Genomic DNA, 27,834 nt, shown 5'->3' with positions numbered 1-27,834 from the left:
GGCATGTGCCCCACGGCCAGCCCAACACCTGGTGCCTGGGGTGCGTGGTCTGTGTGTCACTGAAAGCAGACACAGCAGCACCTCTGGAGGGCGGGGAGCTGTCTGAGTGGCAGCGCTCGCCAGCCCCGGGGCGTGCAAGCACCCAGTGCGCACCGCATGCCAAACCAAAGCCTCTGCCTGCAACTGCAGGGGGCCTGGGCTCGATCCCTGGGTCGGGAAGATCCCCTGAAGGAGGGCACAGCAACCCATTCCAGTATTCCTGCCTGGAGAATCCCCATGGACAGAGGAGCCTGGTGGGCTACAGCCCACGGGTCACAAAGAGTCAGATACGACTAAGCACGGAGCACACACACGCATGTATGCACACGCTCACCCACGTGAACACACACACACAGGAGTATCAGTCCCGGCACCCCTGTTCCTGGACCCGCGCAAGAGAGGAAAGAGGGTGGTGCCTGCAGCGGCCACCCCCGCCCCGCCAAGGAGGGGGCTAGAGGTTCAGCCAGGCCTGACCCTCTGCGTGGAAGCCCGGGACCCACAGCTGCATGCGTAAGGCTGAGCGGGGGCCTCAGCCCAGCCTCCCTCACTCCCCTGGCACACAGAGCATGGCCAGGCTCCTGTGCTTGGAAGCTGGTCTTCACATCACGGCCCGGGTGCCCGGGCACAGGGCACAGTGCCGTCAGCACCTTTGGAAGTAAGACCTTGGCCCGTCTGCCATGAGAGGAAACCGAGGCGCAGAGATGCGAGGCCCTGGCCCAGGGTCAGCGGCCACGGCCAGAGCAAAAATCCTACCCTGGTGGCCGCCGGCAGCCTGGCCTCCCCCAGAGCGGGCCGGGTGCCCCGCACCCCCGCAGCTCAAGCGGGTGGGAGGAGCACCAGGGTTCCGGCCATCAGGGGCCAGCCCGGGACCACCCACCCCGTGGGAGTCAGGGCCCCCGGGGCAGCCGCGAGGAGGTCCACGAAGGCTCCCAGCCCCCGCCTCCCTCAGCACGAGGCATGGGGCCAGCCTGACCCTCCCACTCAGGGAGCCAAGACCAGCCCCGCCGGAGATGCCACCCCGGGGAGGGCACGAGGACAGGGGCCCGCGTAGCCGCAAGCAAACACGGGCCCTCCTGGGCCTCAGGGGCCTCTCTCTTCCAGTGGGGCCTTGGGGTTCTTGTTCACCTTCCGAGGCTCGTATCAGAGGCCACAGTGGGCACACAGGGCCAGCAGCCTCTTGTTGGGGGATGCCTAGGAGGGGCGCAGAGCGGGGACAGAGGCCCCAGGAGCAGCCCCCCCACCCTCACGCCCCCTCCCCGCCGAGCCCCTGCCTCAGCCACCTCCCAGCTGGGTGATGGTGAGAACCGCCTGCTGGCTCCGGCCACATTTCCTTTCTCTAAAGTGGGGCGGCAGAGGGTGAGATGTTGGATGGCATCGTCAACTCAATGGACGTGAGTCTGAGTAAGCTCCGGGAGTTGGTGATGGACAGGGGAGCCTGGCGTGCTGCAGTCCATGGGGGCGCAAAGAGTCGGACCTGACTGAGTGACTGAACAACAACGAAAGTGGAACAAGAGGCTGACGCCGCTCACAGGCTCAGCACGACGCGGGACGCCGGCCCGGCGCCCCGGAGCTGTCTCACTCCTCAGCCCTTTCCTCCCGGCCCAGAGCTGATGCCTGGCAGCTGACGACCTCGGGGAAGAGACAGGACTCCTGGCACACAACAGCGTGCCCAGTGAGAGGTGGTGGCCAGCCCGGCCCTGGGGCTGCACGTGGCAGAGGCGTGCTGGCCTCACCACGGCGGGCTGTGCTCTGTCCCCGTGGGCGATGGCTGCATCTTTCTGGGCCTCGGTTTCCCCCTACCTAAAACAAGATGGTACCAACAAACCACAGGGGTGCTGGGAGGCCTCGAAGAGACCGGGATGTGGGAAGGACAGAGTCAGAGTCATGGCGAGACCAGCGACAGCCACCCCCGGAGGAGAGTGCTGGAGACTACAGGCCACCGGGGGCCATGCCAGCCCGCACTGCCCGAGGGAGGCTGGCAGGCAGACCGCGTGAGCCTGCGGTCCAGAATGAGGCATCTGGATAGGAATCTAAGCGTATCTGGGGGTACGGAAGGCATGAGGGGTGGAAAGGTAATGAGTCCCCCACGGAAGGAAGCATGGAAGCCAAGGTGGGGATTTGCAGAGGGGAACCCAGCTCTAAGACCCTCAGGACAGTGCCTGGCACTCAGTAAGTGCCTGGTGAGCTGGCCACTGTCACCTTCTCCCCTGTCCTGTCCTGACGGAGCTGCCCTGAAGTCAGTCCACCCTCCCACCCACGTGCTGGAAGGACGCCCCTCTGTCACTCGGCTGGCAGCTACGACCACTCGGATGGGACAGTCAACTCACGGGCCCATAAGCAGCAGATCAGGATCCCTGAAGACTAACCAGTGAGACACGGCCCCCTCAAGGGGCAGGCACCCTCAGCTCCCCGCCTGGCAGGGCCTCTGCCTCGCGCGAGCCACACATGACCCCACGAGGGCCAGACCCAGACCCGGGAGAAACCGCCCGCCTGGCAAATGGCAGACACAGCTCCCAAGGGCTCTGTAGAGACCTCACAGTGCCAGGCTCCCACTGTGCCTCCCCCAGTCGGGGGTCCTGGGCAAGACCATGCAAGGGCTCAGGCGATGCAGACCTGAATGCCCACCATGAATCCCACTCTGGGTTACATACCTCCCCCCATGGGGAACTCTCCCTCCAGGGCTGCTGTGCTGGGGGCTGAGACCTGCCCCCTGACGCCCTGGGCCGAGGGTCCTGTCTGCCCTCCAGGACAGCCCAGAACACAGGTCCTCTTCTCCTGGGGGAGTGGCCGAGTGGACGGCCTTGACCATGACCACACCCTTCCTCCCAGCCTTAGTTCTGGGGGGTGGACAGTGCCCGGGACCATGAGGCTGCCCACAGCCCCACCCCCACCAAGAAGACAGCACCGGCCCGGGGGTCTCCAGGTGCCACCCTGCAACATGGGTGCTGCCCAGTGGAAGCGGGGTGACCCCTCCCAGGTCCTCCTCACACTCTGACCTCATCTAAGAGAAGCACACGGCCAGGATGATCCCTGCACACATGGCCCTGGGGGACAGAGGCTGCGAGCAGGCCTTCCACTCAACAGATGAGGAAACTGAGGCTTGGCCAGGGGACCACGGGAGGGCACAGGCCAGGGGGCAGAGCAGGGCTGGGGTCCACCCCCTGCCACCAGCTGCCCCACCCCCGGGGTCAGGATATCCCCTGCCGCGGCTGGACCCCCGCAGGTCCCCGGGTCTGCCCACTGACCCTGGTTTCCCCGCCGGCCAGCAGGTCTGCCCTGAAGCACACCGGCCGACTCTGCCCAATGCTGTGGGGCAGTGTGGGGCTGGAGCTGGGCTCCCGGAGCCCTCAGGGCTGTGGGTGCCAAGTCAAAGCCCCTTCTCTGGCCAGCTCAGCACTCCACGACCTGCGACGCTGGGCGCAGGGCTCCCATCCGTCCAGCCTCGGCCCACCACAACGCTGAGGCCAGCACCTCCGGCCCAGGGCCAGCTGTCCCCTGCTCTCAGGAGCGATGCCGTCAGGAAGCACCGGGTGTCATGTGTACCCACACACACGCCTGGGGCACAAACATGCAGCGTGCACAATCGCGTGTGGCCACACGTGCCCCTTGTGATGTTCGGGTCTGCACAAAGCCAAGCGCGCCTCCCGCTCCCTCACACGGAAGCCACACTAGGCAGGCCTGGGTGTGCAAGGGGCACGCGCACCTCCTGGGCTGGCCAGCTTCCTGCAGGGGGCGTCCTGAGCACGTCATCCCCGACCTGCACCAGAGCCTCAGGAGACAGTTCCGTCCCAAGAGGCGAGCCCGCCCGGGGGGACTGTGGGCGATCCACGGGGGTCCCACTGGCTCTGCCCGCCCAGGGGCTGGGTGACCCTGGGCAAGCCGCCCCCCCGCTTTAAGAGCTGGGTCCCCCACCGAGTACAGAGCCTGGAAGCAGTCTCCCACTTCCGACTTGGCACCCGAGCCTGGAGCTCCCCGTGGCCCTTCTGGCATCCCCAGCACAGTGCCAGGTCCCCCAGGACGGCTGTCAACTGGCTGGGCCTTCAGGCTGCAGAGGTGGCCGCTTCTGGCCCCTGGCTTCAACCCCATCAGCAAAGGGCCGCGTGCCCGCTGGTTACTGAGCTGCTCCGAGCCTCCGTGTGCTCAGCGGTGAAGGGGGCTGAGAGGTGGTACTTACCCTTGGGGCACCATGGGGGCGCGCGGTGCGCAGCCGCCCTCTGCGGCTCTCAGCAGCCCCGGCACCACCAGGGGAGCCCTTTGCGTGGCCCAGCCCCTCCCCGGCACAGCTGCAGCCTCACCTGGTCACCATGAGGCTGGATGCCAGCACTTGGAGGCACACGGGGACCTCTAGGCCTGCCCACCCGCTCCCCGCCCAAAGCAGCCTTATCCAAGCACAGAGAACGTGGTCTTGGCCACGCATCCCGGGAGCAGAGGCGCGCAGGCCCTGCGCAGTGCCCAGCCGCCGCCGCCATACTGACCTCCAGCCGCAGCCCGGCCAGGTGCAGGCAAAGGGCTTCTCGCCCGTGTGCCGGCGCAGGTGGGCCTTCAGGTGGCTGCTCTTGGTGTACATCTTGCTGCAGCCGGGGAAACTGCACCTGTGCATTTTGATGAGTTCGGCCGCCGGGTTCTTGGGGAACTTCTGGCCCACGAGGAGGCCTGTGGAGCCGGGCCCCAGGGGTCCCGACCCAAGGGGCTTGGCAGCGATGGGCACAGGGGCAATGCGCACGAACTTGGAGGGCAAGCTGAGGCTGGACGAGGGCAGCACCTGGGGCACAAGCGTGAAGGTCTGGCCCTGGATACTGACCAGCAGCTGCGCCACCTTGACAGCCTCGGGGGGCTGCCCGGGGGAGGCAGGCTCGGCGCCCAACTCCTGCTTCACTGGCACTGGCTGGATCTGCAGCAGCAGTGGGACTGGGGGGTCGGGGGCAGGGCCTCCAGCTGGGCCCTGGCTGCCAGCCACACCTGCCCCCGGAGCGGGGCCGCAGCGCTCTCTGCCGCCAGCCCCGGGGTGGAGGTGGCCCCTGTGCGGCCCAGTGGAGAGCTGGCCACAGGCGTCCAAGTCCTTGCCACTGCCCTCTGGGGCCTGCTTCACCGCTGGCTCCATGTTCTCCTCCAGAAACTCTTCGATCTCCTCCAGGGTGGGCTGGAAGGGCCGAGGGACGTCATCGGGGTCGCCCACATGGAACTCGGGGAAGCTGAAATGCTCCCCCTTCACGGGGCCCGGTGTTTTCCGCCAAGTCCCCCAGGCCATGGGGCTTCCATGAGCCGCAACGCCACCGCCCAGGGTGGCCTGGGACAGCAGGAAGTCCAGGATACTGTCCTGGCCCTCAGCCCCCCGGCCGCCGCTGTAGCAGGAGCACAGGGTTTGCGAGTCGGGGCTGGCGCAGGAGCAGAGGCTGGAGGCGTCACTGTCGTCCTCAGAGAGGGGCGAGGGCAGCATGTGGTACGCCCGCCCGTCACCCAGAAAACCGACGGGGCGTTTCAGCGACGAGAAGGTCTCGTCCACTGGGAGCAAGTGGTCCACCATGCTCGCCTGGTGGCTGCAGAGAAAACCAAGGAGGCCCCGTCAGGAAAGCAGTGCAGTCAACCCCCTCCTTGGAGGCGCCTGGCCCCACGCTGCGGCCAGCCACAGCCTCCCACCACCTCAGGCCTGGATCCTGCCTCCATCCATCCGATGGGGGAACGCTGCAAACGTGTTTTCCGAAATTGCACCACCTGTTTGTAAAAGTGCTCTCCAAGCCCATTGCACAACCCGGCTCTTGCAGCCTCACACGGATTTTTCAGAACAGTTCTGAGAAGGAACAGGCATGTCTGAGTGTGAGTGGGAGTGCGTGTGAGGGAGGGGGTGGGTGTGTGAGGAGGGGCTCGGCACCCGAACGGCCAGGCGGGAGCCCCGTCCAGCCGAGCAGAGTCACCATCATCCCTGCACAACTGACCTCAGTCCCGTTCCCGCAGAATTGCTGGCGGGGGTGGGGGGGGGGAGCACGGCCACATGCCCTCTGACCCCCTGTTGCTGCAGCTTGGGTAGGTTTGCCAGATTGAGCAAATAAAAATAAAGGCCACCCGGTTCAACTTGCAACTGAGTTTTAAAAAATGAGCAGCTTTTAACAGAAGCATGTCCAAACATTGGATACAGCAGGCTTATATTAAAAAATTGTTTCATCTGAGACTCAGATATAAAGGAGGGATTTGTATGTCAACCAGACAAGTCTACTCTGAGGCATAAGTTAAAGACCCCCTCAAGGGCTGTCTGACCACCTAAAAGGGGGCAGCTCACCCACCACCCAGTCCTTGGGCCCATCCCATCTCAGCTGCCTCTCCAGTGAATTAGGGATGGCCCTCCACTGCACTGGGCACCTTCAGGGACTTCACCAGTGGTGGAAGGGCCCTGCCTTCTGATGACAACTCAGGGAGAACACACCCCGGTCCCAGGGTCTACTTACTCCCGCCTTTGACTCACAGCTGCCAGGTGGGCGATGAGACCCCCGGCCAGCACCCCATGGAGCACTCACCCAGCTCACGCCGGCTCCCTACCAGACCAGGGCCCCTGTGGTGCAGGCTGGGCTGTCGGCTCTGGTTGTGTTCCCAGCCCCTGGTGAGGCTTCTGGTGCCCAGGAGGGGCTCAGGGCACGTCAGCAGAGAGGACAGGGGCAGGCTGAAGGCCATGCAGGTCGGTGTCCAAGGAGAGTCAACAGTGGCTATGACAGGGCCACCTCTGCAGACCTTTGTCCCCACCCAGTGACCACAGCGGGTGTTTACTGAGTCGAGGAAGGGAATGGTCTGCAGCTAAAGCAGCAGTCTTGCCGCAGGGCACCACGTCCGCTCCCACTACCCCCATCTCTGTCTCGAGCCCTCGGCCCGGGCCCGACACTGCCCAACCGTCAGCAGGCCCAGCCAGCGGTCGGGACCTCCCAGGGCCAGGCCATCCTCAGCCATGACCTGGGGCCAGTTCTTGCTCCCCCAAACCCCAGTCTCCCCACCTGTTCCGTGTGTGATGACCCGGCCAGGAGGCTTCACAGAGCCCCAGGAGAATAAGGCAAAGTGCAGGCTTGCATCCGGGGCAGTGTTTGCAGGAGAACGTTTGGCTTTTTAGCTAAGGATTTAAAGCTGGGAGTTTTAAAATACACACTATTCACTGAATCAGGTGCTGAAAAGGCATGAAAATGCCAGATAATGTGAAGAACAGAGCCCACACTCAGCCGGAGACCCCAACCTCCACTCCGTCGCCCACACTGAGCTCCTGTCTCTGCAGCTTGTCAGCTGTGTGGCCTCAGGCAGGCGGTGCCACCTCTCTGTGCCATGCCCTGGGTGGGCATCCTGACAGCTGTGCCTAGTTCCTGGGTTTTTGTAAGACCAACGAGCTCACCCACGCTGAGCACTTGCTACAGGGACAGACAGGCAGCACCAGCTGTCGGGGAGCCTCGAGGGTGAGATCGTGGTCTTTCTCCCCTCTGCCGCCATGCTGAGGAGCCCAGGGACTCCGGTCTTCCTAGAACCAGGCAGGAACCAGGCAGAAAAGGCAGACTGGGCCACGTCCCTGCCCTTGAAACTCTCCCTAGAAATGTGATCACTACCTGACTATTCCATGATACTGAGGAATTACAGTCAATATTTTTAAATGAGATGATGTATTGTGGTTGGTACATACTTTTCAAAGGAGGCCTTACATTTTAGAGACATAAACTAAGATATCCACAGATTAAATGATATAAAACAAATCAGAGGGGGAAATAAGTACAGTAGGACAGGGTAGGCAGGAACTTAAGAGAGTCCCAAAGGAACGGACTCAGTCTCCTCCCAGAAGGCTGGTCTGCCCCAGACCACTGCTCCACCTGCCCCACTCACAGGCTGTGCACAAGCTCACCAGCCTCACCGCCCCAGGCCGGGGCCCCAGCACTTCCCTCTCCAAGGACCCCTCTTCCCAGCCGTCTAGGAGGGAGCCCCTGATTTAGATCCTCAGCTCCGAAGTCACTGCCTGTGAGGCCTCCTCCCTGCCCACCACCCTCTGCTACACCGCCCTGCATCACAGTCTTCCTAAGAGTTGCTAGTGCAGTTATGTATTTACACACTTCCTTCTCGGTCTCCCCACCAGAATATAAGCCGTTTGGACTGTCTACCCCCAACTCTGAAACAGGACCCTGGCCGAACTTTGCCGGAGTGCAAAGGCCCGGGGTGGGGCCCACAGTAGACCGCCTGGGCCCTCGGGCAGGGCTCCTCGGCGAGGAGGACGCGGACACTGAAAGCCAAGGGGGCCCGCGGGGCGCCGGGACCTGCCCTGAAACACAGCAGCACGTGGCCCGGCCAGCGACGCAGGCCGCGAGGAGGGGGGAGACGCCCTGTCCCGGGCAGCGTCCCCGGCCGCGGCCGGACTCCGCCCCTCCCCGCCCGGCCGGCCGGGCCTGCTGTTTATCCTCCCGGGGACACGGCGGCCGCAGGAACAACATGTAATTGATAACAAGCCGAGCGCCGGCCAAGGGCCTTCCACTGGGTCAGCGCGCAGACCACGGCGGGGGGGCCGCCCTTCAAAATAAGAGTCCCGCGGCCGCGGCCGCGCACCTGTGGGGCGGCGGGGCTCCCCGCGGGCGGCGGAGCGGCTCCAGGGCCTCGGGCACCCGGGGGCGCGTCCCCCCACCCCGGGCCGGGGCCGGCAAACAGCGGGGGTGGAGGGCGGGCCCGCAGGGACCCGCAGAGGGGCGGGCGGGGGCGCCGGCGGGGCCGCGCGCTCCTGCCGCGTGACTGCGCGTGCGGGGCGCGCTGAGGGCCGGGCGGGGGCCCCGCGATGCCCGGGCGCGCGTGGGGCCGCGCGCGTGGGGCCGCGGGGGAGCCGGGCGCCGCCTGCCCCGGGCCGGCCGCGGTGACCGGCAGTAACCCCTCGGCCCGCGGGCCCCGCCGCGCCCGCCATATGGGCGGCCGGCCGGCGAGGGACGCGCGGGGCCGGGGCCGGGGCCGGCGGGCGCGGGGGATCGCCGTCCCGCCCGCCGCCCCCGCGCCCGGCCCCGGCCCCGCGCCCCGCCGACATCCCCCCGACGCTCGCGCGGAGCCCGGACGGCCGTGCGGACGACGGCCCGGCGAGCAGAGGGCCCCCGCGCCCCGCCGGGCCCGCTCCAGGCGCGCCCGTCCCCGCCGCGCGCTCCCACCTGAACTCGGCGCGGCCGGCCGGCGGCCAGACCCGGCGATCCCGGGCCCACGCGGGCAGCGCTGGGGGCGGCGGCCGCGCGTCCCGCACCCACTCGCCTCGCCCGGCCCGCGTCGCTGCGGCCGAGCCCCCGCCGCCGCCGCCGCCGCCGCGTCTCGGCGCTCACTCCCCGGGCTCACGTGACGCGCCGGGCGCCGCGAAGGCTCGCAGGAGGCTCGGCCCCGGGCGCCAGCCCCATTGGCCCGCGCCGCGCGTCACGCGCCCCGGCCCCGCCCCGGCCCCGCCCCGCAGGCCAGGCCCCGCCCCGCAGGCCCCGCCCCGCCCACCGGCCCCGCCCAGGCCCCGCCCCGCCCTGCCCGCCCCTCCGGCCGCCCTGGACTGGCCGCGGCGGTTGCGGAGGTTCTAGCCCAGGTGCGAACGAACGCGGGCCTGGCCTGGGGCTCCGAGGAGGGTCCACGCCGGGCCTGGGGCTCCGAGGAGGGTCCGACCCTCCCTACCCGGCTCCCATCTGCAGCCTCGGGTGGCCAACCGGCAAAGCCAGGGCTTGTTCGGGACGTTGCTGGAGAGATGCGGGCGAGCGTCCGGTGAGCCGCCAGCCCCCTCGGGCCAGCGCGCTCGCCAGAGTCCGCAGCAACCCCCGGGGGACGGGAGGCGCGGGATGCTGAGTGACCAGCCCTGGAGACACGTGCGCTGAGGGGGGCACCCTGCGCGCCGTTTACGCAAACCTGTCGTCTTCTCAGCCAACATTTTACGGATGAAGAGGACTCTGAGGCCGCGGTCCTCCCGGACACAGCTGGTAAGAAGGGAGGCGGATGAGCAAGCCCGGTGGTCCATCTGCGCCGCCCAGATGGCATCTTCCAGACAACCTCGATGGTGGCCTGGGAGTGCCTTCTACAGAGCAGGCATCCTTACCTCCTGGTGTGGGAGGCAAAGAGCATTTCTGATTCTGTTCCTCTCCAGGACACTGCTGGAGCCGGAACTGATAGCTGGGACCTGTCTAGGCTCTCCGAAGTGCTGTGGGTCTGGGCTCCTAAGACTATGCGGGACACTGGACCCTGCGTCCTGGGACCCTCCCCATGCACGCCGCAGAGCCAGGCATACAAATCTGGCTGTCACCAGGGGTCAAACTGGGGCTCAGTGGGAGGGTTTGGAGGAGACCGGCCTCGAGATCGAGGATGATGGTGGTGCTATCTGCACCGCCTGAACATTCATGCAGGCCCTGGCCAGCATCTGCAGAACAGACGCCTTTTTATAGAAGAGACAGGTCTGCAGGGCTCAGGCTCACTGCCTGGTCCCTGTGCAAGTCAGAGGCAGGCACATCCCTGCCGCCATAGGTCCTTTGCTTCTCACCCTTTCAGGCCAGTCCTGACCCAGGAATGGAACCCACATCTCCTGCGTTGCAGGTAGATTCTTTACCGGTGAGCTACCGGGGAAGCCTTACAGGAAGTGAGGGAGTTCTTTAAATAAAATTAGGTGCCTCTCATGTGTCAGGGAGGCTTCCCTGGTGGCTCAGAAGTTAAAGCGTCTGCCTGCAACGTGGGAGACCTGGGTTTGATCCCTGGGTCGGGAAGATCCCCTGGAGAAGGAAATGGCAACCCACTCCAGTATCCTTGCCTGGAGAATCCCATGGACAGAGGAGCCTGGTGGGCTACAGTTCATGGGGTCGCAAAGAGTCGGGCACGACTGAGCGACTTCACTTTCACTTTCCCCATCTTCTCACTGGCAATCACACCGAAAGGTCAGAAGAAGCTTGGAAACAGGTGCATCCATATCTTCAGCACACCAGGAAGCTTCTGCACAGGCGAGCAAGAAGCTGAGCAGAGACAGACATGCACGGTATGGTTGTCACTTACATGTGGAAAGCAGAAATGGAAACACAGTGAAGGACAGGGAAGCCTGGTGAGCTGCCGTCCCTGGGGTCGCAGAGTAGGACACGACTGAGCGGCCGAGCAACAGGAGGAGCAGAGATGAGGTTTACCAGAGGACGGTGAGGGGCGGCGTTGCAGGTGATGGGGGGTACAAACTTCCAGGTAAGGATAACTAACGAGGGGTGTCATGTTGCTGTTGTTCAGTTACTAAGTCGTGTCTGACTCTTTGTGACCCCGTGAATTGCAGCACCCCAGGCTTCCCTGTCCTTCACTGTCTCCCGGAGTTTGCTGAAGCTCACGTCCATTGAGTCGGTGATGAAACATACAGCATGATAAATGCAATTGACTCTGCTGTGTGTTATCTATGGAAGTCACTAAGAGACTAGAACCTAAGAGCTCTTATCACAAAACCTTTTTTCTCCTTTTGCTTTTGCTTTTATTGTATCCATGTGAGATACACACTAAACTTATCGCAGTAGTCGCTTTACAACATGTGTAAGTCAAGCCACTGTGTTGCACACCTTATGCAATGACATGTGTCAAGTATGTCTCAGTAAAACTGGGGAAAAATGAAGAAACTGGAGAAGAGTCAAGATGCCGTCTTACAGCCTGAATCAGATCACGTCGCTTCTCCGAACACGGAGCGGCTCCCGCCTCCCACCATCTACAGTGCCCTGCAGGGTTGGCCTCCAGCCTGACCCCGACCTTCACTACTCTCCTCTCACCCTTGCTGACATCACTGCAGCCACACTGGCCCCCTGTGGCTCCAAAGACATTACAGACACGATCCCACCTCAGGGCCTTCACATTTGCTGTTCCTGCTGCCTGTGTAAGCACGTCCCCATGGCTCCATCACCCTCTCTGGGATTTTATTCAAATGTTACCTTCCCTGGTGGTGGTTCAGAAAGTAAAGAATCTGCCTGCGATGCAGGAGACCTGGGCTTGATCCCTGGATCAGGAAGACCCTCTGGAGGAGGGCATGGCCACCCACTCCAGTGTTCTTGCCTGGAGAGTCCCACAGATGGAGGAGCCTGCCGGGCACAGTCCATGGGGTGACAAACAGTCGGATACAAACACTACCTTCCCAGGGGGCCCTGCCTTGGCCACCCAGCCTCAAATGTCCACGCTCCCCTGGTACTTCCTCTCCTCTACCCTGTTGAACTTTTCTTCCTGGTGCTTCTTCCCCGCTAACATATTATACATTTTGCATTTTGTTTCATTTGCTTTTTGTCTCCTCCAAAGAATGTAAGTTCCACCAAAGCAGTGATCTCTGTCCCTTCTGTCCCTTCATATCTCCAGCACCAAGCACTCAGTAAGCGCTCCATTGTGGAATTAATGAGTTTCTGAAAGACTTAAATGTGGTCAGCTTGGGAGAAATTAAACAGTGCTGAGGAATCGCTGCCAAACAGGTTAAGGAGTTGGTCACTGGGGAATTTAGGAGACCCGTTTTCCCCAGAGAGACCCAGAACACCCCTGGCCAGTTTCCGCGGGGCTGCTCAGTACAGGTGCCCCTACCTGGCTCATTCTCCCCTCCTGGTCAGACCTGCTCTCCCTTCAGGTGCCAGCAGCCCCTCAAGTCCCATCTCAGCCTGCCTCCCAGCGCGGGCTGGGTCAGGCTTCGCAGCCCAGGGCCTGGAATGAGAGGGCTCCGGTGATGTGTGTGTGGGCTGAGTGAGTGAGTCAGTGGGGACTCTGGCAGCCCACGTGCTGCGAAGGCAGGAAGGGTACGAGCCTCGATTTCACAACATCCCCTGCCTGGAAGGGCCTTGGTGAGTATCTGACAGATGGGTGGCTGAGCTTTCTGGGGGCCTGGGCCATTTCTTAGTCACCCCAGGAAGCCCACAGTACCCAGCTTGGGGCGGGGGGAGTGTGTCCAGAAGAACTTTCCATGATGGAGAACGCTGTCCACTGCCGCGCGTGGCAGTGCATGGGACAGTCTGGTGGGACTGGAAAGAAGGGCAGAGAGGACGAGCCAGGTGAGGCCGGCGGGCGATGGCAGCGGCCCGTGGGGCATGCTCTGTGACACAGGCCAGCCGCGACGAGACAGGAGCTGGGGGAGCCAGGGAGAGCTCCCAAAGATGGAAAGCAGCAGCATCTTCACCTGGGCAAGGCTGATCTGAGAGTGGACATACCTGAGAACCACATCGAAGGACAGACAGAAAGTGTACGAGTCCACGGCTGAGCTCAGTGTCCCCTGGGCAGGAGTCGGAGCCACGTTCAGAAACAGGAAGAGGGAATCCGTCGCCCAGGCGCTCCTGGGGAGGGACGCTGGTGGGTGACTAGTTAATGAGTCACTCCTGCCCAGCCAAAGTCCCCAGGGTCAGCGTGTGCACTGCGGACCGGCCGGAGCCTCGCCTCCCATCCCTTCTCCTGGGTCACTGGCCATCACCTTTCTGAGCAAACCACAAGGAAGCAAGGGTTGGGAACTGACTGCCACAGGGAGCTTCCCGCTGAGGGGCACCCCACCAGAGCCCTGGGCTTATGTGAAGACCCCGAGGGCGACACCCCCACCAGAGTCATTCCTCCTTACCTCAAAACAGTGAGGGGAGCATGGGCTCAAGTGAAAACAGACATGCAAATAGCATGTCCCTGCCAAGGTAAGTGTCCAACCTCACCACTGATCCCAGAAATGCCAAATATCCTTTCATCCAATTGATCAGGATATTTTAGAGTGATTCTGCTGTTGGAAAGACGGGAAGGTGGTACCTTCCCAGGAAGCAACCTTGAATTCTTACAGCACTCCTGAGTCGGTACATGTCCTTTCAGAGCCTCAGCATAAAGAAATGATCAGATTCACAGTCAGATTTATGAACAGATTTCTTCTCAATATTACTGACACTTGAGAAAAATTGGAAACCAACTAAAGTCCAACAAAAGAAAAAAATGATAATGAACCGTCTGTGCAGCGGAATACCATTTGTCTGTTTCAAGCAGGATTTTCAAAGACTTGTTGTTCACTCACTAAGTCATGTCCAACTCTTTGCCACCCCACGGACTACAGCACACCAGTCTTCCTCGTCCTTCATTGTCTCCTGGAACTTGCTCAAACTCGCGTCCTGTGAGTCAGTGATGCCATCCAACCATCTCATCCTCTGTCGTCCCCTTCTTCTCCTGCCTTCAATCTTTCCCAAAATCAGGGTATTTTCCAGTGAGTCAGCTCTTCCCATGAGGTGGCCAAAGCATTGCAGCTTCAGCTTCAGCATCATTCCGATGAATATTCAGGGTTGATTTACTTTAGGATGGACTGGTTGGATCTCCTTGCTGTCCAAGGAGCTGTCAAGAGTCTTCTCCAGCCTTTGTGCTCAGTTGCTCAGCCGTGTCTGGCTCTCTGCGACCCCGTGGACTATAGTCCGCCAGGGTCCTCTGTCCATAGTGTTCTCCTGGCAAGAGTACTGGAGTCAGCTGCCATACTTTAAAGACTTCTCCATTCTTTAAAAGACTATTTGATGAAAGTTAAAGTGAAAAAAAAAGTAGGATGCAAAAATCTATAAAGGTATTACTCTGGATATGATTATTTAAAGAAAAAACATTTGTAGAAAAAGAAATAGATATCAAAGTATTTACAGTGACAATTTTTAAAACTATTTACTTTGAAGTGATGAAATTATAGTTTCTTTTTTTAAGTATTAGCTCTTTCACTTTTCCAGATTTTCTAGAATGAATGTATGTTACTTCTATAACCAGAAAAATATACGGTTCTGCTGTAGCGTGATGGCCAAACATTCCTCCAGTTTTTAAGTAAAAGTAGAAGACACATTGTTTTCATTTTCACCAAGGACTTTATTGCGTAATATATTCCCCATTTTGTCCCACTGCCTTCCGCCATTTTTCAGGCAGCTTCATAATTCCATCTTCCTAAAACTTTTTATCTTTTGAGTAAAGAACTGTTCCAGGTGCCTCTTACAGTCTTCCAGGGAATTGAAATCTTTTTCCATTAAGAGATTTTGTAAAGATGGAATAGATGGACATCCAAATGTGCGATGGCTGGTGAACACAGAGGATGAATCAGAACTTCCCAGCAGAGCTGTAACAGGTTTTGTCTGGTCGTCAAAGGAGCATGCGCTCTTGGTTATCCTGAGAGAAGACTGTGCGTTTTCTGTTGGCCAGCTCTGGAGGTTTTTCATCAAGTGCTGCTTTCAGTTGGTCTAACTGAGATCGGTGCTTATTGGAATTCATTGCTTGGTTTTCTGGAAGGACCTCAAACAGAACACTCCCTTCCAATCCCACCACATACACAACATCACCTTCTTGGATGAAGACCCGCCTCGGTGTGTTTGGTGGTGATCCATCGCACCCGCCCCACGACCTCTTATGCTCCACAATATTGTACAGTATCCACTTTTATCACCCATCACAATTTAAGAATGGAACATTTTCATTATGCTTTGAGAAGAGAATCACATGTAGAAATATGGTCAAGAAGGTCTTTGCTTACCTTGTGTGGAGCCCAGACATCAGTGTGAGAATGTCACCCAGCTGGTGCAGATGATTTTCAGTGCTTGATGTGGATATTTTGAGTATGTCTGCTGTGTGGTACGATGTTGATTGTTCTCTATTAATGTCTTGATTGGATTGCTATCAGCTTTAGCTGGTCTACACGACATGGAACACTGTCCAGTGAGAAGCCTCCAGCACGAACTTTGCAAACTGCGTTTGACACGTTCCATCAGCCAGAGTGCCACCCCCACACACTGAGCAAATCAGTTTTTGCGTTTCAGTTCCATTTTTACCTTTCATGAAATAACAAAGCATAGTATGCCAAAAATGTTGCTTTTTTTTCTTTCATCTTTGATATTAAAATAGCTACACAAAAATGCACAAATTTTGATTTTTTTTAAATGCATGCTGGTATGACAGCTGTCATACTACAACCTATCAAAATTGCTTCGACTGAAATTAGAGACAACTAAGGCCTACTGGCGGAGAAGGCAATGGCAAGCCACTCCAGTACTCTTGCCTGAAAAATCCCATGGACGGTGGAGCCTGGTAGGCTGCAGTCCTTGGGGTTGCTATGAGTCAGACATGACTGAGTAGCGTCATGTCCACTTTCACTTTTCACTTTCACACATTGGAGAAGGCAATGGCAACCCACTCCAGTGTTCTTGCCTGGAGAATCCCAGGGACGGGGGAGCCTGGTGGGCTGCCGTCTATGGGGTCACACAGAGTCAGACACGACTGAAATGACTTAGCAGCAAGGCCTACTGGAGCTATCTTACAGGAAAAAGCAAATGACCATTTTGGTCAACCGAGTATGTCTGATTGTGCAATTTAGTGTGTTATTTTTGAAATAGCTTTTAAAGTGGTATAAAAGTTACTGTTTTTACTGTCCAAAATATCAGAAAGTACAGACAAGTATAAAAAAAAGAAAGGACATTCATAATCACACCATTGTTAACATTTCTTGCTATATTACAAAAATGGAAGATGAAACTGCTTTGGAGCCTTTTTTTAAAATGTGACTAAAAGTGCATGATGTAAAATTGCCATCTGAGCCATTCAGGTGTGCAGTTTGTGATGCTAAGTGTTTTCACATTGTGGGGCAACCATCAGTACCACCTATTTTCAAATTTTTTCTTCTTTCCAAACTGAAACTCTACCCGCATTGAACACTGGCTCCGCCTCCCTGCCCCCAGCCCCTGGAAGCCACCACTGCATGAACCTGACTGCTTTAGGCACCTCATGTGAGGGGAATCGCAGTATTTCTCATCTTGTGGCTGGCTCACTTCACTAGGCATAATATCCTTAAGGTTCATCCATGTTGTCACATGTGTCAGAATTTCCTTCCTTGTCACGGCTGTATAATATTTCATTGTGTGTATAGATCACATTGTTCTATTTGTCCATCAGGGGACACCTGGGGGTGCTTTTGGAGCTTTTTAAAAACAGCAATAGACGTATGCTTCTTCCTATGCTAATAACAAAGAGCTAATGCTTTCAAATTGTGGTGCTAGAGAAGACTTTTGAGAGTCGCTTGGACAGCAAGGAGATCCAACCAGTCCATCCTAAAGGAAATCAACCCTGAGTGTTCTTTGGAAGGACTGTTGCTGAAGCTGAAGCTCAAATACTTTGGCCACCTGATATGAAGAACTAATTCTTCAGAGTCAGAACTGGAAAAGACCCTGATGTTGGGGAAGATTGAAGACGGGAGAAGGGGGTGACAGAGGATGAGATGGTTAGATGGCCTCACTGAGTCAATGGACATGAATTTGAGCAAATTTGGGAAAGAGTGGAGGACAAAAGGAGCCTGACACACTGCAGTCCATGGGGTCACAGAGGGTCAGGTCTGACTTAGCGACTGAACAGAACAATGACAGGTTAGTAGCCGTCATTTACGAGAGTCGCCTACTCGTCCGTAGAAACGGCTGCATCATAATTTGTTTAGCAGATCCAGTCCTGAAGGACATTTATGTGGTTTCCAGGTTTTCACAGTCCTGTCAGTTCACTTCAGTTGCTCAGTTGTGTCCGACTCTTTGCAACCCCATGGACTGCAGCACGCCAGGATTTCCTGTCCATCACCAACTCCCAGAGTTCACTCAAACTCATATCCATCGAGTCTATGATGTCATCCAACCACCTCATCCTCTGTCGTCCCCTTCTCCTCCCACCTTCAATCTTTCCCAGCATCAGGGTCTTCGCTAATGAGTCAGTTCTTTGCATCAGGTGGCCAAAAGACTGGAGTTTCAGCTTCAGCATCTGTCCTTCCACTGAATGTTCAGGACTGATTTCCTTTAGGATGGACTGGTTGGATCTCCTTGCTGTCCAAGTGACTCTCGAAAGTCTTCTCCAACACCACAGTTCGGAAGTATCAATTCTTTGGCACTCAGCTTTCTTTATAATTCAACTCTCACCATCCTATACAAAACTGCAATAAATCTCCCCAGTGGGCACATGTTTGTCTCCTTATTCTACAGCTTCTTACAAATAAATGTGGAAAGTGAGGTAGTTCAGCCAAAGGGTGTCATTAGATTTGACATTCGTGTCCAACTCATTCTCCAGAGGCTGTGATCGGGTGGGATCCCTGCCGTCAGCGAGTCCTGTGTCTTTCTCAGCATCGAGTCATGGTATCACTTTATAAGCAGTGATGCATTCTGGGGTCAGTTTTTGACAGGGATAGTTTCCTTTTCTTCCAAAACGGTGCCATTGCTGTAGTCCATGCCCCCCACATTCCTGGCAAAGTTGAGTATGTTTGGTGGTTGGATTGGTTTCCACTGGCAGTTGCGATTCTTTGTGCACTGCCCACTTTTGCCCTCCACTCTTGGGACCACACCAAGCTGCTTCTTCCTGGCAGGTGTGGACGCTGGCGTGTGCAGGTGTGTGGATCCTGTGGTCACAGGTGTGGCTGCCATGGCCTGGAGATGCTGTCACGGACCCTGCCTTTGGTGTCGTGCTCTTGGGTGCTGGACACAGACTTTCCCAGGTCACCTCCCTGCACGGTCCCGGCCCAGTGTTTCTACTGGCTTCTTTATTCCAATGGAGGCGTGTGAGGATGAGCCCCAGGTGCCTATTCCTCCCCCATAGGCCCGGCCCCTCTCAATTCACCTGTGGGAAAAGAACGCTCCTTCTCTGATGGGTGAGCCTGTCCCAGAGGGCGTTGCCTTCAGAAGAGGATTCCAGAGAAGCTACCAGGCGAGGGGTCAGATGGGGCGTTTCAGGCAGTGCCGCCGTCCCAGGTCACGGACGAGCCATCCTGGGACAAGGAGCCAGGATCGACGGCCTCCCCACTGGAGCTCCTCCATGGTCTGCAATGAGCAGTCACGGGAGCCCCGCTGCGGTCTGCCCTGAGCGGTCAGTAGACCCCCCCACCATGGTCTGCGCTGAGCGGTCAGCAGAGGCCCCAGCGGTCCACACTGAGTGGTCACTGGAGCCCCACCTGTGGTCTGCGCTGAGCGGTCGCCAGTGTCCAACTGCAGAGCCGGCCCCCAGCAGGCCAGGGCACCGCGGCCTTGACTTCTTGGGTTAGGGCCTCCTGGTCCATCTCAGCAAGTTGACAGCCGGGATGGTGGGGAGAGCACGTGGGGCCCAGGTGGGCAAGGTGGCCCCTAGGGTGGAGCGTGGCAGGCACCCTGGGAATACACCCTGTCCAGCAGCCACGCATTGGACACACGTGTGCCCAGGGGACAGTGAGCTGAGCCGCAGAGCGGCCACAGTCCAGTCTGAGATGTCACTTTCCTTCTGGGCTTCTCTGGTGGCTCAGATGGTAAGAAAATCTGCCTGCAACGCAAGAGACCCAGGTTTGAGCTGGTTCAGGAAGATCCCCTGAAGAAGGGAATGGCTACCCACTCCATTTCTCCATATTGGCAACAATCAGAAATTGACGTGAAACACCATTTATAGTCAGAAAAAAAAAATACTAAACCTAAAAGGTAAATCAAAGAGGCTAAAAACTGCAAAACACTTTTAGAGAAATCAACGAAGACCCAAGTAAATCGATAGTCCCTCTCATCAGTCGGGACTAGACACTGTTACATCTGTCCCCAGATTGACCCAGAGAGTCAATGCAGTCTCACTCAGCTTCCCAGCCGGCTCTTCATGGATACCGGCTAGTTCCAACATGCGTGTGGGAAGACCCCAGAGCTGGAGCAGTGGAAACAGCCTCGGGGGCGGCTTCGGGACCTGCAGCTGCCTGGTTGCCAGCGCCATTCATGCCCGCCTTGCACCTTCCTCGGTGTGCTATCTGTTCAAATCTGCGTCCAGCTGGTAAAAATTAGAAGTCCGTTGTCTTTACTACTGTGAGTTTTGAGCAGAGCGGCAAGGCTGTGTCATGGGTCCAAGCCAGGCCCCAGGCCTTGGTCACTGACGCCCTCATGAGGCAGACGGCCAGGGGAGATGTGACTGCCCGGGCTGCTGTTTGTCTTTTTACTGTTTGAATTTTAAAAACCATGACCTAACAGTATAGTGAAAACATGTGTGTGTGCGTATCACACGCGTGTGCATTGTGTTTGTGTGTGTGCGGGCATGCATGCCTCCTGTGGGGGCTGTGTATGCCCCCACAGAGCCGCTGGCTGTAAGAGATGCAGTCAGGTGGCTCAGTGGTAAAGAATCCACCTGCCAGTGCAGAAGGCATGGGTTTGATCCTTGGGTCAGAAAGATCCCCAGGAGAAGGGAATGGCAACCCACTCCAGTACTCTCGCCTGGGAAATCTCATGGACAGGGAAGCCTGGCGGGCTACAGTCTATGGGGTCACATAGAGTCGGACATGACTGAGCGACTCACACTTTCACTTTTCACTTTCATGAGAAGGTACAACTCGGTAGGAACAGGGGGTGCAGCTCTGAGAGACAGGAGGCGGGTCTCGCTCCTGGGAGGGATGCACCAGAGGATGCAGACTGGGGGCCACGTGACGTGGTGACGGTCGCAGTCAGGCCAAGGCTGAGAGCCGGGAGAAGCCGGGGGAACTTGGTCCTGGGAGACTTGCTCTCCCTCCGGCCAGGCTCCGGCCAGGGAGCGTGGCTTAATCATTGACGCTTAGGCGCGAGTTAACGTCTTCTTACTGACAGAGTCCAGCCAACACACGTGGGACAGCGGGAGAAGATGAGAGCCCCAGAGCTGTGCGGCACACCTGCGCCTCGGGGGGCTGTGGCCCCAGCGGCCTTGGTCCTTTCCTAGCACGGGGGACACATGGGGCCTTGGGGTGCAGGGGGCTGGGTGACAGGCTGATGAGCAGGTGGGTTAACGTAGCCCCTGGTCCTGGCCTGCTAGTGCTTCTGGGAGCCCCTGCTGTCCTGAGGGTGCCCCCTGCCCCTCCATCCTGTCCTTCCATGAAGAAGTGCCTTCCTGCAGCTCCTAGCAGCCTGCAGGGCTCCCACGCCATCCACACACCCACCACCCTGAACGCAGCCCGTGGGCACACACGTCGGGGGGCAGGTAGCTGCGGATGGGCCTTGGGCCATTGTTCCAACTCCAACACTGTTGAAACTCTGCTGTTTCACAAGCATGGCCTCTGTGATGTCTGCAGAGGGGGATTGTGTCATGAAGTACTGAAGCATTGCTATCAACTCTCTGGATACTGAACCGAATGTATTTTAAAACAGAAGAGAAGGGAGGAGGGAGGAGGAACGCAGGCAGAGGCTACCGGGAACAAAAGGCCTGAGTGACGATCTGTGGGTCTGCGTCAAACGCTGGATCTGAGTCTGGCTCCTCTCCTTACACTGGTCCCCAGGCTTTCTTGCTCACCGCTTGCCACACATCCACTGCTCGCAGAGTCACCTTTGCACCAAGGCCCCTGGTCTGGTTTCACACCCAGCGAAGCCAAGTCTAGCCCCACAACCTATTAGCAGGCCTTCGGGGGTGGCTTGCACACTCCCCTGGCAGGGGCGGGGAAGAGATGTGGGTATCGGTCCGTCCTCCCAGGGCCAGAGAGCCTTGAACAAGGGGTAGGGACTGCGGAAGTCCCGGAGGTCCCCTGGGTGAGGCGGTGACCCTGCGTGGACCGACACAGCGGGAACCCGGGGGCCCAGCATCAGCCCTCCGGCTGAGAGTCCTTCCTGGGGACCCTCCGAGGTCTCACAGGAGCCAAGACGCCTCATCTTCCCCCAGTCCCTCCACGAGGACTCCACCTCCCTCCCGCCACGGCTCAACACCCACCCCCATCCGCGTCCTGCTCAGCTCTGCCTGGGACCCCTCACCTCTCAGAGCTTCTGCCTGGAGGTCCGGCCCCAGCCACAGCCCCCCCCCCGCCCTCAGAAAGCGGCCACTTCCCTCAAGGTCACAACAGGCCCTGTGCTGGAACCACGTGTTTTATCATGCACTTAACCTTGGTCTTCACATCAGCTGCCTACTTAAACATACTTTTTTTTTAAAAACATACTTATTTAAAAGAAAATGCCAGGGGCTTCCCTGGAGGTCCGGTGGTTAAAACTCTGCTTTCCAACGCAGGCGCCACGGTCCCAGCCCTGGATGGGACGCACACACCACATGGGGCCTGTCTCACATGCCACAGGATTCAGTCAAAAATTTCTAAAAGTCAAGAAAAGGAAATGCCATAGGTCTTCCATATATAGAAAACCAGTGCTTTCCTAATAGACTCTAAGATAAATAGATAGCTATTAAAATGGAGAAGACCCCCTCCAAGGACGCTTTCTCCTAGCACCAGCTTAAACCACACGTTCATCTCTAAGCATCTGTGTGAAACACTGTAAACCCTCAGCTTTCGAGGATGAAGCAGCATGAGGGACGAAACACACTGAACTGGGAAGCGGTTTAGGGCGGGAGATGCCCCTGAGACGACCTCCGAAAGGACCACACAGCACAGAGGCAGTCGCCCCTGCCTCCCCACCGGCAGCTTCTCCAGTCACTGATTCGGGTTTCAGTCTGAGTTTTCAGTGGGTGATCTTTTTTCAAAATAATTGCTATTTATTCATTTATTATTCTGTGGCTGCATCAGGTCCTGGCTGTGGCATTCAGGCTCTCTGGTTGTGTCAAGTGGGCTTAGCTGCCCTGTGGCACTGGGGTCTATTAATGGTTCCCCAACGAGGAATCAGACCCACTTCCCCTGGACTGGCAGGAAGGTTCTTAACCGCTGGACAGCCAGGGACGCCCACTGTGGTCGATTCTTTCTGTTTGTTTACCTCACGGGTTTCTCTCTCATCATGGATGTCGACTCCGCTAGGGCAGCAGCTTTTCATTCTGTCTGTTTTCGCGGCTGGAGATGGAAAGTTGCTGCCTGGATGAATGTGGCAAGTTTTGTTTTTCTTCCTGTGTTGGCGAGAAGTTGGAAGAGCGCCTTGGTCCATTTCTAAAGGGAAGATTTGTTTGTATTTATTGACACAATAAAGTTTTGAAATTTTTCTGGTCAAACCTGTTACCTTTTCCTTATTGTTTTAATCTCTGGTTTCATGTTTATTGAGTTCTTCGTCACTCCCAAGATCACACAAATATTCACTGAAATATGCGTCTAGTGTTTTCTTTGTTTCATCTTACAGTCGAATCTTTAATCCATCTAGAAACGCAGAACAGGAATTTAATTTTATTCCATTTCAAGGGGTTGGCCATTTGCCCAAACTGTTTATTGAAAATGGCGCTGTCTTTCCCTGCTGATTCGAAAGGTCATCTTTCCATGCGTGAAATGATTATGTAACTTTGGGCTGATCTGTAGATTTTTACATGGCTTTCCATTCCATTCTTGCATCAGGAGTTCAAGGTTTAAACGATTTTCATCTCTGATGATCCCACCCCCTTGCTTTCCTTTTCAAGTATTTCTGCTACAAAATGGACATTTGAAAAATAGTATGTCTTTCTACCCAGAGTCACACCTTTCTCCCGGCCGACTCGGTGATTTTTATTTCTCAGGTGAGAGTGGGAGTCTCCTGTCCTGTGTGTTTCCTTGTTTAGTTTTTTCCTGGGATTCCTAATTTTTCATTGAATTGTGAATGGGATCTTTTCTCCAACATATGTTGTTATAGTTATTTTGGGGAGCTGGGCAAGCCGCAGGCTTGGTGTATTTATTTTGTAACTGGCCACCGGACTGAATTCTCTTTTCCGCGGGACTGCCTCTCTCCAGCGGCTCCCCTGGGAGGCGACAGCAGGGCAGTGAGGATGGCCCTGGCCCTCGGAGGGCCCTGGCTTGGCCGTCAGCACCCAGGGGTCTGTCTCCAAACAAAATGTTTTGCCCGCGAGGAAGCTTCTGTTACGTCAGTTGGTATTTCGGTCAGGAATCACAGAGTGTACTTCGCGACAAGCTCAAAGCCCAGTGCTCTCTAAAACCAGGCCTTTCCCAGCAAGACCAGCAACAACGCGTCACTTTTCTCACACCTCGGACATGCAGGAAACTGTGTGCGCAGGGAGCTGGCTGCGTGCCTGCCTGGGGAAGGTGCCAGGGGAGATGAATGCGCTGGGCAGGGGCTGCTCAGGGTCTTGTTTGTGGACTCGGGAGAGCTGCTAAGAGTCCCTCCAAACCCCACGGGTGCCTGGGGCCTGGAGGGAGCCAGCCAGCCTCCCTCAGGACGGAAGGGCCTGGGAGAGGCCGAGCCCTGTGGGTTCCCCCGCTGGGTGTACCGGCCGCTGTGTTCCGTCTCCAGCCTCACATGTCCAGTGGGCACCAGAAGGAGCCGCCGCTTTGCCCGTTTTGAGAAGACGAGCCTCAGGTCCTCGTGGCAAGTATCTGCTCGTAGACGTTCAGAGACAGATCCTGCGTTGGAATCCAGTTTAAACAGGTGATTCTCAAACGTCTTGGTCTCCGGATCCCTTTTCAAATGAATTAATTGGCTCCCTCAGTGGCTCAGGCCGTGAAGAATCCACCTGTGATGCGGGAGACCCAGGTTCCATCCCTGGGTCGGGAAGATCCCCTGGAGAAGGAAATGGCAGCCCACTCCCATATCCTTGCTTAGGAAAACCCACAGACGGAGGAGCCTGGTGGGCTACAGTCAGGGTTGCACAGAGTTGGACATGACTGAGCGACTGAAACACACGATTTTCATGAGAAAGATTTTGAAGCTCAAGGAGACACGGCTCCATCAGCTGTCTGCGCTGAGCCGGCACATCAGCCTGGAGATGCTGCGGAGATCTCAGCAGAGGGCCAGAGAGGAGGACAGCCTCCTGGCACCGCCACAAGCGTAGTCATCACCCCTAAGAACCCCTGAAAGAGCCTCAGGGGCCGGAGCTCTCTGGACCAGCCGCGAGGACCGCCAGCAGGACCAGCTGCGCACAGTCTCTGAAGCACCGAGGCCGGGCCTCCGTGAGTGCTGATGGAGAGGCTGGGCTCCGGCCCCGGGAGGAGAAGGGCTGGGGACCAGGGGAGCCCGCGAGGTCGCTGAGTGCCCCCCGTCACTGCCTCTGGCAACCCTGCCCCAGAGACAGCAGGACAATCGCTGCTTACCAGGTGGAGGAGAGGAGAGACGGACTGGACAGTGACGCGCGGGAATGCCCACCCGGGAGAGGCACCCCGGGGGCCCTGGCTGAGGCTTGGCTGACTGAGCGGGAACCGCACTCCCCGCCCCCGGCTTCCAGCAGCTCCACGTTAATCACAGAGCCTCCACGCATCATCATCATTCAGGTTAACCTGGGGGCCACAGAGCCCCAGCCGGATGGAGACCTGCAGTGGACAGGTGGACGTATCACTATTCTCTGACTTTGGGGCAGGCCTCTGCTACCCACCATCTGTCTGCTGCGTGAATCTAAGGTCCATCCAGTGGCCCCCAAAGAGTTGGGCTGGAGCTGCCCTGTCACCCGCCCTCCCAGTCCCCAGCTCCCCAAGGCCATCCTCAGACACGCAGCAGAGCCTGCACCCAGGCGGCCAGGGCCTGCAGGCCTGGGAATGGACCGCCTTCTCCATGTGGGCCCTGCTTCGCCCTGGGACGAGGCCACAGCTGTGCCCTCAGCCAAGGCTCCTCCCGCCCCCACCTCCCTGTCCATCTGGAGCCGCGATGGACTCAGGGCTTCTCTCCTGTTCTCGCTGCCACAGTCTCCAGTAGGGCCGTGGCCGGTCAGGTGGACCCCCACCCATAGGCAGGACTTGGGCCCTGTTGTTGGGGAAGGCGTGGCTCAGCTGGGGAGCAAGACCACCCCCGCCCAACCAAAGGCAAACGGGACAGCACACCAGGTCCCATCCAGCTAAGGCAGATATGAGTATCAGTCAAAGCTCCCCTGAAGGGGCCAGGGCTTTGCAAAGGCCCCTGCTGCTCTGATGGAAACCCACTCCAGTGTTCTTGCCTGGAGAATCCCAGGGACGGGGGAGCCTGGTGGGCTTCCGTCTATGGGGTCACACAGAGTCGGACACGACTGAAGTGACTTAGCAGCAGCAGCTCTGATGATGCTGCCAGGCACCGAGAGGGAAAGGTACAAGCTCCTTCATCTCTGAGCCTCAGTCTTCCTATCTGTAGAATGGGAGTAACAGCAAAATCCGCGGTGAGCCTGCGGGGCACGATTCCCCGTGCTTAGGCCATCTGGGGTGGTCACTGCCCCCTGGGCCTGGGGCACCGCGGCGCTGGGTGCGACCGGTGAGCGCCCGCGGGTTCCGGAAGGGGAGGGCTCACGCGCTCCTCTCCTCCAGCGCCAGCCCGCGCCCAGCCACGCAGAGCCTCCTTGTCCCTCCGTTTAATCACTAACTCTGCGCCCGGCCCGCCCTCCCCCGCTCTCAGGACTGTTATGAATGGAATGTTCCGACTCCAGCCCGAGCGCGCGCAGGAATGCACCGACCTCCCCAGGGCCGGCGACGCTCGCTCGAGACTGAGAGCGCAGGGCGGGCGAGGGGCTCCGCCGAGGGTGGGGCTGAGCGCGGGGGCTGACGACGTCGGGGGCGCTGGCCTCCTGGATGGGCGCGCGCTCTCGAATGAGCTAAGGGCAGACCCTACAGGTGCGACGCACAGAGGTCTATGCCATCCCCATCGTGCTCCCCACACAGAGAGCGAGGGTGCTCGTACGCACAGCCGCGCACTCACGGACGAGAGGTTTGCGCACACGTGCACATGCGCACTGCAGTGGGGGCACACCTGGAGGGGGGCCTGGAGTGAGCGCGGCCAAAGGCAGCGGGCCCTGAAGTCCTGGGCACAGAGTGCGCACCCGGCGCCCCCAGACGAGGGGCACCCCCGTTCCTCTCTGACCCAGCCTAGCCCTTGCCCCTCTGGCCTTGCTCCGGGCCCGGGCCTCCTGGGAAGAGCCGCACCAGAGGGTGCTGGGGGCCAGGCTTCTCAGGGGATGCGGTAACTGAGGCTTCGTGTTTGTGTCGATCTGCAAGAGGGGCATAAGGAGGGGCAGCCCTACCTGAAGTGGAGAAATGGAGTGTCGGGGGCCGGGGCCGAGCCAGGGCTCCGACCTCCTGCCCAGCCTCGCACCGCCCGGCTGGCGGCCAGCCTTCAGGCCCTGCGGCTCCAGCACTTTCCTGAACACGGCTCCGGCTGGACACCGTGTTCTCCCACGGGACATGGGGTAAACACCCTCTGGGCCCCATGGGAACCGGGCATCCTGCCAAACCCTCATTCACCCGTCCGTCACCCATCCGTTCATCCCCCATTCATCCTTCCATCCAGGAGTACTTGCTGAGTGCCTTGTCGTGCCAGGCACCCCACCCCCTTCACTCGGGACGCCCCAGTCCCCACTCCCACCCTCTGCAATGGTCCAGCTCCCAGTTTGGCCCTGCTGTGATTTTCAAACCTTTGATTTCCTAGAAAAACCCAGATTTCTGCCTTCTTGGAAAAATGGGTAAAGTGTGACGTCAAACCTGCCCAGACCTCCCCTTCTGACAGCCCGGGGGTGGGGGCAGGGCCCCCTGCCGAGGCAGGGACACCCCCCACAGTCAGGGCAGGGACAGCCCCCAGTCGCTGGAGGGACTGGACAGACTCCCCTAATTTGGAACTCTGGGCAGACGTGTTTTCACCATGAGGCAGGCAGGGAGCCCACGTGCTTCGGGAGAGAAGCCAGATTCTTCACAAATGACTGCAGCGTGAGACATCTCAGGCACTGAGCTTGCGCGAAGCCGCGCGGAGCGCTGCCCTGTGCCATCAGCGACGCCCCCCAGGGCTGCCACACAGCCAGGCTTTGGGAGAGGGGCGTTCACCCCAGCGGATCCGATCCCATGGAGCCCCGGGCACGGCTGCCTGAGTCGCTGACGACCCCTGCCCACATTGCTGTGTTTCAGGTCATCCTCTGCTTTCATCAGGGGACGTCTGGTTGCAGGCTGAGGTCCGGAGCCCGAGTGAGTAACCCAGAAACGTACTCCAGGCCCAACCACCCCCACTGGTTCAGGCCCAGCACCTTCATGTCCACTCATCTCTTTGTTCTGATGAGAAAAAGTGCCACCAGACGTCTGGACGCCTGAACAGCTGCCTGCCCACGGTCAGGGCGATGCAGCTGGGTGGGTCG

General features: G+C 58.5%; 1 protein-coding gene across 2 annotated transcripts in view; it reads right to left on the bottom strand.

Annotated features, from left to right (window-relative positions):
- The window catches only part of KLF15 (KLF transcription factor 15), a 28,628-nt gene extending 1,869 nt beyond the window's left edge, over nt 1–26,759 (bottom strand). The window contains exons 1-2 of one of the 2 annotated variants that reach the window (XM_055413415.2): nt 26,737–26,759; nt 4,515–5,576 (exon numbers count right to left, since the gene is read on the bottom strand). In XM_055413415.2, the coding sequence (XP_055269390.2) occupies nt 4,515–5,563 (1,049 nt within the window). In that variant the 5' untranslated portion in view covers nt 5,564–5,576; nt 26,737–26,759. Of the gene's footprint in view, nt 1–4,514; nt 5,577–9,173; nt 9,348–26,736 lie in introns of those variants that run through there. The other variant, XM_055413416.2, reaches the window with a different exon arrangement.
- Nucleotides 26,760–27,834: the final 1,075 nt, after the last annotated feature.

The sequence above is a fragment of the Moschus berezovskii genome, chromosome 24 (genome assembly GCF_049115385.1).
Source record: "Moschus berezovskii isolate FMDL1 chromosome 24, NW_MosBer_1.0, whole genome shotgun sequence".
Taxonomy (NCBI): Eukaryota; Metazoa; Chordata; class Mammalia; order Artiodactyla; family Moschidae; genus Moschus; species Moschus berezovskii.
This window is presented reverse-complemented; position numbering and strand designations above follow the sequence as displayed.